The sequence below is a fragment of the Drosophila teissieri genome, chromosome 3R (genome assembly GCF_016746235.2).
Source record: "Drosophila teissieri strain GT53w chromosome 3R, Prin_Dtei_1.1, whole genome shotgun sequence".
Taxonomy (NCBI): domain Eukaryota; kingdom Metazoa; phylum Arthropoda; class Insecta; order Diptera; family Drosophilidae; genus Drosophila; species Drosophila teissieri.
This window is the reverse complement of record NC_053032.1, coordinates 19,370,940-19,382,453: the sequence shown is the minus strand read 5'-3', so window position 1 is coordinate 19,382,453 and position 11,514 is coordinate 19,370,940. Positions and strand designations below refer to the sequence as shown.

Here is an 11,514-nt window from a genome sequence, read left to right as displayed (position 1 = left end):
TTTTATGAGAGCCCAGTTGAACGCATGTCCGGGTTGCTAAATTTATTCTGCACTTTTATGAGCTCCCAGTGTCCCCCCGACTCCCTAGTCCCCTGTTCCCATTATACAGCCAGGATATCCATCAGCTCCATTCCAGCAGCACACGCACAAAACAATTTCGCAGGCGTGCGTATTTAAAAGCAACACACACACACAAACAGCCCATGCACTATGGGGAATTAGACCTGTTTTTTTGGCATAAATGTATTTTTTAAAGTGTTTTAAATTTTGAAAATTTTTTTTTTAACATATTAAGAATTGATCAAAGATTTATAATCTGTAACGCAAATGTTAAATTAACAGTCCACTGTTAAAATTAACAGCTGTAAAGTCAGCTGTTGTAAACATAAAGCACATGCCATCGGAGAGCTTCTTTTTTTAGTGCTTACTAAAATTAATATTTCTTGAACCACAAGGCCTAAACCCGTCAAATTTGAAATGAATACTCATTCTTGAGGTGTATACTATGTGTTTCTACTAATATGTTGCTTATTTTGTGCGTGTAAACTTAACAATTTGTATATTTAGCAAGTGATGTTCTCGTCCAACTTTCAAAATAAAATTTCAACTTTGAATAGAGTTTTAAAAAATTGTTGAAATTTGTTTAGTAAGTGTGTTAGTCCATGTTGTAGAGTGATTAATTCCCTATTTAGAACATATAGGTTTCATTTGCAAATTTTTGCCACTTTTCGCGAAAATTAAATTATTAGGTAGCAACCTCTCAATTTTCAATGCGGCCCTCCTAGTAGCGTGGCGCACGCATAGTTGGGCATATCGACGACAGTCTTCTTGAAATTAATCAAGGTTACTTATGGCATGTTTTATAACACTTTTTTGCATAATTGAAAAATAAAAATAAATAAATAAATGAAATAAAGAGCTTTATAATACCCGGCCTGGACGGAAGGCAAGGCCCGTTGAACATCATATGAAAACTACCACTGAAACGGCTCTGGCCTTATGACGAATAAAAATGAAAAATAAAAATGACTTATTTTTCAACGTTGAAATAGATACTGAAGAATATATTTAGTAGAAAAAAAAAATATATTAAAAATAGGGAGGCGGGGGGCCGATGTGGGGGTTGTTTGGGGGGCGCCGACACGCCCACTTTGCCAAATTGATTGTAAAGGTGTGTATAAGAATAGACAAAAAAATTATCATCGTATCTTAAATAGTTTACGAGATATTAATTTATGCCAAAAAAACAGGTCGAATTCCCCATAGTGCCATGCCCTGCTGAATAATTTATTTAATGTCTACTTTTAGGCGCAACCCCCGCCAAGCAATTGCCATGGCCTTTATTGCACTCGCACGCATTGAAAAGCGTTTGCCCTCCGCCACAATCGCAGCTTGAATTTAAATGGGCCAAAAGCGAGTGGCAGTGGCAGTGGCGTCCCGGAGGGGGTTCAATTTATGAGAAGCCGCCGAATGACCATTAAAACTGACGTCTCGAGTCCATTCCGTTCCGAATGAGCCATGAATTCGAAGCGTTCGCACGCGTTTTAAACTGCCACGCAAGCATTTACGATTTATGAAAACGACAATTGATTTGCGACCTCAAGGCGAAGTAATATATTTTTAATTTCAGTATAAAGTATCTCAAGTTTATATAATCCGTTCATTCATTTTAAAGTTTGTTATGCAAAAACCCAGCTAGATGATAGTAATTAAGTTACTGATATTTGTGATACTCAAAGGCTTTCATTTACGGCCTGAAAGTGGCGGGGTTGCAGCAGAAGGAAAAGCCAGCCGCCGCTGTGTTGGCCAATGCCACTGGGCAATTCACGGGCTGACAAAAGCTGGGAGCCGTCGGGCGTTGACGGGCGTAGATGTTGTTCATGGTGAGGAAGGCCACGAGGGGCTGGTTGTTGGCGTTGCGCACTATCTTGTACATCCACAGGGGCACCGGGTTCTTGTTGCCACTTAGGAAGACATTCCTGGAACCACGGCTCGCGGGCAGCGAGAGGACGCCCCTGGCGCCGGTGCGCACATTCACAAAATTGTTACCGGTCACCGAATTGCGAACGTACCGCTCGATGGTCTCCCAGTTGCCATCGTTGATGCTCTTGAACTGCGGCACTGCATTCACGTACTTGAAGGTGGCGCACAACTGGTCGCCAAAGAAGAAGTCCGCCGAGGCGGCCAGATGTCCGCGATTGATGACCACATCGCGGTTGTTCGGTATGTAGTTCTGGTTGTTGCCAAACAGCCTCCTGAAGGTGGCATGGACATTGCGGACCGAGTAACTGGCCTCATCAGCGCCACTGATCACGCCATCGGAACTGAACTGCACACAGGGTCGAGTGATATCTGGCCATTTTAAAGAGCAGCTCAAGTTAGTAAGTTGGTAGGTGGGAATTTTTGTTTGTATATACTTACAGAAGGGCTTTCCATACACGCGGTGCTGCACGAAGATGGCCCTCACAGCTCTGGTATCGAAGCAGGCGCGATAGAGCTCCAGGAACTGGTTGTTGCCCACGTTGTAGCCCACCCGGAACATGGTGGCCGGACAGCTGCGATCCTGCACCGGCGTGGTCATGGCCGCCGGAGCAGTGGGACAGGTCATGGGTAGCGTTGGCCTAAAGGCTGGCACCTGTCCCGCCTGGCAGGTGGTGGCCCTTATGTCCCGGGGATTGCACCACATTTGCAGCGTTTCTCCCACCGCCGAACTGGCAGTGCGCTTAAGTGACAGCTGGCGGTTCTGGCCACGCACCATGAAGATGCGATTGGTGCCTTCCACTTGAGCCCTGGTGAATCGGCACTGGGCGTGTGCTTAAGGATATAAACTTTAGGTCCAGTAATGGTCGAGAACATATTTTTGCATTACCCAAGGCACAGAATGCCAGCAGCGGCAGCAGAATTCGCAACATAGCCGAAATGTTCAACTCGCCAGTTAATCGCTTGCAGGTGTATTTATATGGTTCGGAAATCGGAGAAGTGTATGCACAACTGTTTCAGAAATACTATACGTGCAATTCATTGTCGAATTTTATTGTTTGCATCGACTTGCACGAGCGATCCGAAATTAATTATATTATTACAGCATTATTGGTAGAACTGGGTAACGAATTAAAGTTGGAAAAGTGTGGCCTACATTATCACCTGGTTGGCTTAATTACTTCCAGATCAGAGGCACACCAGGTAATGTTTAAGCCTGGTGGCCTCATGCGGATATTGTCAACTTTTGTGTGCATATGCTGCCATTCGATTGCAAATGCGCCTGGCAGAGTAAATGAAATTAGTTATTGGCCCGATGCCACAACCTGACCAGAACCAACCGAATCACTTTCCATTTACCCAGCGCCCCATGATTTCATTATCGTTGTTTGTTCCACAAATAACATTAGTTCGGTTTGGTTCGGTTCGGTTTGGTTGGGTTTGGTTTGGTTGGGTTTGGTTTAGCATTGATTTTGTCCATGTCCAGGCTCCTCGTTCACGTCCACCTCTACGTCCAGTGGGCAACAACAAGTTGTGCTGTGGCCGAGATTGTGTTTGTTGGCCCATCTGAATGGCTGGCTGCATGGCAGAAGCTATAGCTGTTGCTATAACCAGGCCAAAACGGTCTGATTTTCTGGTTTGTTTGCGGAAAGGTGCAATAGCAATAGCAATAGGAATAGCAATAGCAATAGCCAGCATCTCGCACATCCTTGCGAATATTTCATAAATTTATATTTGCCTGCTAAATCCCTTAACGGCTGTAAGCTTTTCCGTTTCTGCGGCATGCAGAGATGGCGGCCAAAACTAATACATGCGCATATATAACGGCGACTTAGAGGGCCAAGTATATAGTACACCTATACATACGTGTGTGTGTGTATGCCAGGACGTGCAAACTTTGCATGTGTGTATTGGAATGTGCCAAGTGGCAAGTGGCAAGGAAGCTTTTTGGGCGCAAGGCACAGACATTTGACTTTTACGCGCAATTGAGCCTGCGAATCCAGGAGAATCCCCGCACGGATGGCATAGTTTGGAGTAGCTCTTAGCAGCAGATCTAGTCCTGCCATCGACGGCCCACTCAGGGCGGCTCTTATAAATATTTATAACAGCCCACTCGGCACCCACTAAATTATTAAGTTAATGTGTCGCGCTATTCAAAAAAGGCATCCCACCAGCCGCCGGGGGGACCAATAAAATGCCGTGACCTCAGCCCCAACCCCACATAAGTGTGGTGTTGTGTGTGAGAATTTCACGCGTCCTTCAACCCAGGATCAGAGTCCTGTGTCCCGAATCGAGAGACGTGCTTGATGCTGCTGACTATGAGGGTGCGACGATTAATAAGCTCGTTAATGTTGCGCGAAATTATCGGGGAAATGGGAAAAGTTTTGCAAGTCTAAGATTTATAAATGGTCCATGTTTAGAAGTGCAATTATAAGACCACGAGGACATATGAGTGATGGCAAGTTAACCAAGTTAAAGACCATAAATCAGAGATGGGTCCCGGGGCGGATGGCGAAAGTCTTATGAAGTTTGCGTGATTTTGCGGGGATCAAGGCTGCTTGCTGTCCCAAAAGTGTCACGGGGCGTATACGTTATGTTGCATACTCGTTGCTGGCGCTGCTTCATGTGGACAATACGTATACGTACGGTTGTACGGGTGTATGGGTGTATGGCCATACATGCATACAAGTATGCATTTCGGCGTGCCACCTTTTCACTAACATCCCCGAATGCGGTCAGCGGCAGGTGCAATGTTTGGACCCTCGTTCTTCTTTGCCACTCAGCTTGACGTTTATTAAATTTTTCGACCAAAAACCACAGGAAGCGGAAACCAAGGAAGCTGGCAGCTGGACGGAATCCTGGCGAGGCGGGACGGGGGGTGGTGTGCACTTTATGCTCGGCTGGGCGGCAGCTTAAACTCTTTTATGGGCGCAGAGTCTTTAAGCTTTTCTCCATTGACTGCGGTCGCCTGAGCGAGCAAACACTTGCCAAGTATTTCACTTCATTTTACTGTTTTCCACCAGCCGAACGAACACAGGCGCTTTATTTGATTCAGAGTTCTTTTTGGGAAATATCATCATTAGGGCTTCACATGCGACGACGTTCAAAGCGAAACGGCTCCATTACATTACAGTTTGCATGGCCCCAATTTCTGGGGCAATTATTTGCTTTGTAGCCTGCCAAAAAGGCTGCCAAAAGCAGCAAGCAGCAAGCAGCAGACAGACAAGACAGGCAGCACATACATACTCGTATAGCCGCTTCTTGCCGCTTTTACACAATTTCCTTCCGCTTTGCTTTGCGCCGGGAAAGTATTACGATGATTTGCATAATTTTAGCGCACCTACAGCAGCCGCAAAAAAGAAGTAAAGCAGTAAAGAAGTAAAGAGGCCTAAACCACGAATCCTGCAGCGCATCCTTGTGTGCTTGATACTCCTTGTTCGTTTTTTCGGCTCGTCTTTATCTGCTTTGCTTTCACGGGTCCTTTGTTGAGGTGTGGGTCTGGTTTTCAGGATGTTCGAGGGTGTTTTTTTTTCAGGGGGTAGCCGGTAGCCTACATTTTTGTAACTGATGTGCTGCGTTGGCTCTCCCTCTCCCTCTCTCTCTCTCTCTGCTTGAATCCGCTCCTTATCTTTGTGCCTGATCGAAATTGCTTTTGTGTGGTTGGACGGGGACGAAGGACTTGCCGGAGGACCTCAGCTCCGCGTGCCTCCCCGAAAATATCCTTCTGCTCATCTGCTCGGCTGTTGCTGTTGCTATTTTAATTTCAGTCATGTGTGCAGCCCCTTTTCTGTGGATTCTTTTTAGGCACTTTTGCAATTTTCTGCCTGTTTTGGGCTAGATATTCATATCAGCCCTATTCATATTATAGCTATTTTCCGCTATAACTGTTACTGATTGCCGCTTTGTGGCAGCATTTTTTCACCCATACCCATACCCAAACCTCTATCCAAACCCATGAGCACTGCCATTCCGATTGCCATTCCCATCAGATTCTTCCTGCCCATGCTCCTCGTCGCCCCTCGATTTTTGAGCAGCAATTGAGATGCAAATTGCTTTTGCCTAGAATGATTTGAAAATAATTCAGTTGGTTAGCATTTTTGCCTTTACATATTTCGCTCCTCTTTTATCTGGAATTCCTGCACTCGAATTAATTTGATTCACTGGCGATAATCTTTGGCTTTAAAGTTGCGCATTAAATTTTCAATCATGATTTGGGCTCTGGCTTATTCATTGGCAAATGATTGAGTCCCAGTGGAGTTCGATTTTAGTCTTTCATGGCAGAAAAGCCTATTAATGTAATGATCAATAATATTTTAGGGTATGCAAATACCCAATAAAATAGCCTTGATATTTTGGCACGACGTGAGAAATACAATTTGTGTGTGGAGTTTCGGTGACTATTTGGACTTTAAGCCACAAACGGCATTTCCTGGCCATTGTGCTGTAGAGTAGAACAATACATGCATTTTCCAACGAATTTTCTTTGAGGTATTTCTGGATCAGGGTTGCTGCAAATTTTTGTGTGGCCAAAGAGGCGCATTTATTATCGTTGCGGACACCAGGCCACATATAGAAAACGTTTTAGCGCTTGTCGCTGCCACATGGCGCTTGCATTTCCTTGTTCATTTTCATTTGCAAATATTTATTTGTACATTTCCTCCTTGCACTATTTACCCACTTCCGTTGCAAAATGCTCCTCCTCCCCTGCACACACACACAAACACACACTCACACACACTCACACACACTTCACAGATACACAGACACTAAGGGCTTTCATTTTCACTTGCCAGAAACTTGGCAAATTGCTGACCCAGAGACTCGAATGCAGTGCTGCAGATGTGAGTGCAAAATGCGACGTTTTAGTTTTCATTTCGGTTTCGCTTGGACTCGGCTTGGGGTAAATGCCTCCCTGAAATTTGCTAAAACCTAGCCAAAACGCCAAGCCCTTCAGGCGATGTGCAAAAAGGAGGCCAGAGCCAGAAGCTAAGCCCCGAAAATACAGCGTTGGTTTTATATTAAATTCCTAAAAGCAGACTACTTTTGAATAAAATTTCTAAGAGGATGTGCCCGAGAATGCCTGTCAGCAATCACTTGATACGTCGAGAGCTGCCCAATTAAGTGCAACTTATCAAGGCAATTGATTAATTGTCTCATGATTCTTAAGCCAGCCCGGCTGGCCGAATTAAAGCCGCCCAGCCGGAAAGTCCTGCGCACGGAAGGTCGCCATGGGAAATCAGCTCTGCAAGTCCTGCCAGAAGCTGGGAACAGGAATCCGAAATCAGGAATCAGGAATCCCGACGCTGACATGCACATCATAAATGCTTAATGGCCACACTCGCACTGCAACTGCAACTGTGACTGCGACTGCAACTGCGACTGCTATTGCGATTGCAACTGCAATTGCATGTGAAACTGCTTGTGAATCTGAATCTGAATCCGCATCTGAATCCGCATCCTCGCCTGACATTCGACGGCGCTGCGAATGGCGAAAACTCGAATTGCCGGCAATCGGAGCGGATGTCAGGAATCGCATCGAGATAACTCCATGTGCATTGCGTGTCTGTTAAATTAATAAATAATTGCTCGTTCAATTTGCCGCTGCCTGTCCTCCATCTGTGTCGCACTTGGCTCCGCCAGTTTGCTCGTCCTTTCTTCGCCATCGATGTCCGGCGAATGCGAAACACGGCCATGCCAATGGCTACTGGCAACTGGCAACTGGCCTGGCCAGTTTTCAGTTTTCCCGGCTTTCCTATGCAGCTTTTTCGCGCACACGCACACACACACACACCTGTCCGCAGTTGAGCCAGATTAATTGCCTATTTACCTCCCTCGGTAGAAATGCCATCGCCACCCACCATGCACCCACCATCTGCTGCTTTTGTTTAATGATAAGCCACGGCCGAAAATCTCTGACACTGACATGCTAATTAATAAATTATTTTGCAACAAATTAATTAGATCGCTGCGGCCGGCGAAAGTGATTGGTCATGTTGCGGCATGGCCAGTCGAAAGGAGCTGGCATTCGGAATTAAATGAAGCGATGGGTTAACTTGTCTGCTGATTGATGGGTGTCGAAACTGGGTCCATTCCTTCAATGGAATGGAATGCATTTAAAAACCAACATAAGTGCTATGCTTTCATGGCTTACTAATGCTCTTATATATTAATTGTGTGCCCCATTTTATCACCCATTGGTGACCCCATCCTTGGTCCTAGTTTTCTTGCCTTTTGTCCTGACACGCACGCTCCCCTGAGTCGGCGTCTGTCATCATTAAAATGAGTTATCTTCGTTTGGATCAGGTGGCTGTTTTTCTTTTTTTTGCTGACCCCTAACTAATTTGATAATAAATATTTTAATTAAAGGTAGGTAATTATTGGCCAATGCCTTTATCGCATGCTCAAGCTTTTGAGTTAATTAAAAGAGACGTTGTTGCTTTCAGTTTGTTTTTATTTGCGCTGACAAAATAGTTGTTAAAGTTTTATGACAGCCACATGAAATATGAATTCCGTCTGCTTTCAATTACAAAAGCAGAGCAGAAAAAACAAAGCAATTTCTGTTTAAATATCGTTTATTACTTTGCGCTCAACCATTAATTAAGGGCAAATGCCGGGCGATTATTGCGTGCCGGGCGGACCAACTTGCCGCACCCGTGACCGACCACCTGCCCCTTGACCCCATCGCCCCTCTACCCCGCTAGCCCCCGTAGCCCCTCTAGCCCCTGGCCATAGAATAGCATCTGGCATCTTGGCGAAGGGCAAATGAATGCGGAGACAATTAATTGTTGCGCTGTGTGTTCAGTTCGCGCTTTCAACATTTCATCTGCAGTTGTCAGTTACTTTTGTCGTAAGCTTCAGTCCGCTGCCCCCCAGGAAGCCCCACTCCTCATCAGCACCACCACCATACCATACCATACCATCATCCCCACTGCAGCACGCTTATGATAAATGAGTTGTTTTCACAATGCGGTGGCACAATCCGCCGCCTTTGTGTGTGCAGCGAGCATTTAATCCTTTGGGCTTCAAGGCATTTCAAGCGGCCATTCATTTAGTTTCCATTCCCAATGCAGGAGCCACTTAGCGCGATACCCTCGGCAACGGGCATAATGAGCACCCGGTCACCAAGGGTCCGTATTCACAGAGCATACTGCACTCCAAAAAATCTGGCTAAAATTTAAATATGATTTGAATGAGAAAATAAACGTTACTAAGTTCGATACGATGCAGCTACTTTCAAGGAAGCATTCTGCACTCCAAAAAATGTGGATTAAATTTAGTCGCTGCTAAGTTTCACTCTGTGCAGATAGTTTTAAGGAGCTCATCGTTATCAGGCTGTTAATTTAAACCCTACCCATGCTGTATTCTAATTACTTCTGATTGGAGAAAGTTCCACGTCAAATCCAGAGCATCCCTTTTACCAACCATAACTTTGGCCACAAGGTGGCCGCTTCCCCTAAAGTTGAAACAATATTTTTTCGAGTGTGAGTGGTTAGTCTGGCAGTGGCATAAATAGAGTCGCTTTAAAGCAATCCGCAACTGAACAGGAAAAGTTTGCTGGGCCAAGTTCGCGCCCAGTGCCCAAGTGGTGGGTGGCGGTTGCATGGGCATGTTGCAACTTGCAGCGGGCAACTGGTAACTGCTAGCTGGTAACTGGTAGCTGGTAACTGGTAACTGGGAACTGGCAACTTGCATGTGCTGCTGGCACATTCAGAGGAAAGTTTACCACTTCGGCTTTGGCCAGTTTGGAGAACACCTGGGTGCTGCATAAAGCACATGCCCATATATTTATTTAATGCTGCCAAAGGAACCCCCCCCTGCACAACTTTCCCGAGCACTTGGCCAATTAATCTGTCAAGGACCAGCACACAATGATGATGATGATGCTGATGATGCGTCGTGGTCGTAGTCGTGGTGGGTTGGGAAAAGTGATTGGAACGAACGGTTTGAGCCGTATCCCACTGTGTGCATATTCGATTAACCAAATCCCGATGGAAGCGCGTGCCACAACTTTTGTAATATATTATTTTGCTTATTTTGTCAACAGAACTTACAAATCCCCCACCGAACTGCCCTCCCTCCCTCCTCCAAACCCACTGGGCTCCTGACAAGCCGCCGCAATGCGACCAAATCACATATAAATTATTGCGTCAAATTGAAGCTGCTGGCCGACCCGAAAGCCGATTTAAAACTTGACACAGTGTGACAGATATACACATGTGTATTTATCGCACGCGGCCCAGGTCGAATCGCAATCCCGCACATAAGCCGAAGGCATTAAATATTTCACTTGTTTTTTTTTTTTAACTTTAAGCGTAGTCTTTTGCCTTGTTTTGCGCCCTCGGAAAAGTGGAAAATCCGGAAAATAAGCCGAATATGTGCGCTCGCTTTCTATGGTATCATGTCTATCGAATAAGCATACCGAAAGTCTCCAAAGGAGCTTAGCATTCCCAAAAATTATACTTAAGGGCAGCTTTGTGACAAATTTGGAAATGTTTTGATTTTGCTTACATATTTATATTTTCCTGAAACAGCTTAAATGTCTAAAGACCGTTGCTCAGCTAAATATTATGTACTTTCTGAATGCTTCTGAATAAAAAGCTAGCTTTAAATTAAAAATCTATACTTTTACTTTTACTTTTGGACTTGCCAATATGATCTATATTTTTGTTAACACGACCATGAAGTCTGCGAGAGTTGGGCAAACAGTTAACAGCACACACAACTACCAAGGAGGCAACAATTTGATGGGAGAAAAAGGACTTCCCCCAGCACGAGTCCAATGCACGATGAGCTGCTCATCGCTCTTCTGCTGGAGGAAGTGCAGCGGGTTCTTCTGCTCAACAGGTTGCTCCTTCGGCTGTTTCTTGTTGGCAGAGCCGCATTTACCTTTGGGATCCAATTTAGACTTGCCTGCATGCGGTACATGGTACATGAATTGTCCTATTTATGGTTGGCAAGTATGTGAAAGGACTCACGAAGACATGGCTGCTTGGCTGGCTCAAATCCGTAGGTTTCGAGTACTCGACGGGGCATTTTGTTTGACCGAAATCGAGGCACAGAGACTTTGCTAACGTTTATACACTTCTCACACTTCCACACACTGTGTGACACGTAAGTCGTGGTAAATCGTTTGCTTCCAACGTTCACAGGCATGTGAATAATCCCTCAATTGTTATGGGGATCATGACGCCTCTGGCGCGGTGTACACAACATATTACCCATCCGCAGCGTTGTCATCGTTCCGCTGATAAACCTAAAGAGATTTGTTGCGCATCCATCAAAGTGAGCATTCTTATTATTCAAAGTACTTACACTTACACTTACACTTGCGAAACGAACGTTTCGGGCAAGTGCGTGTCCTGTTTGTGTTTGCTGGCTCCTGGTTCTGATATGTTAAGGAGCAACAGTGGCAGAAATCCAAATCCATGGAGCGCAGATAAAAAGTAAGCGCCACAAAAGTGGCACACTCACACACACACAAAATCCATTAACTAAAGTGTCAATTTAGTGACAGAGATAAAACGTCACACGCAC

General features: G+C 45.2%; 2 protein-coding genes across 2 annotated transcripts; both read right to left on the bottom strand.

Moving 5' to 3' along the window:
* Nucleotides 1–1,747: 1,747 nt before the first annotated feature.
* On the bottom strand, nt 1,748–2,912 carry LOC122621685. Its single transcript, XM_043799633.1, has 3 exons — nt 2,870–2,912; nt 2,422–2,814; nt 1,748–2,352 (listed from the first exon to the last, which is right to left on the bottom strand). Exons 1-3 carry the CDS (start codon nt 2,910–2,912, stop codon nt 1,748–1,750), a joined length of 1,041 nt encoding a protein of 346 aa, XP_043655568.1.
* Nucleotides 2,913–10,640: 7,728 nt separating this feature from the next.
* On the bottom strand, nt 10,641–11,113 carry LOC122621737. The gene is made up of 2 exons (XM_043799697.1): nt 10,956–11,113; nt 10,641–10,890 (listed from the first exon to the last, which is right to left on the bottom strand). Exons 1-2 carry the CDS (start codon nt 11,011–11,013, stop codon nt 10,703–10,705), a joined length of 246 nt encoding a protein of 81 aa, XP_043655632.1. The 5' UTR covers nt 11,014–11,113; the 3' UTR covers nt 10,641–10,702.
* Between the last annotated feature and the right edge of the window lie 401 nt (nt 11,114–11,514).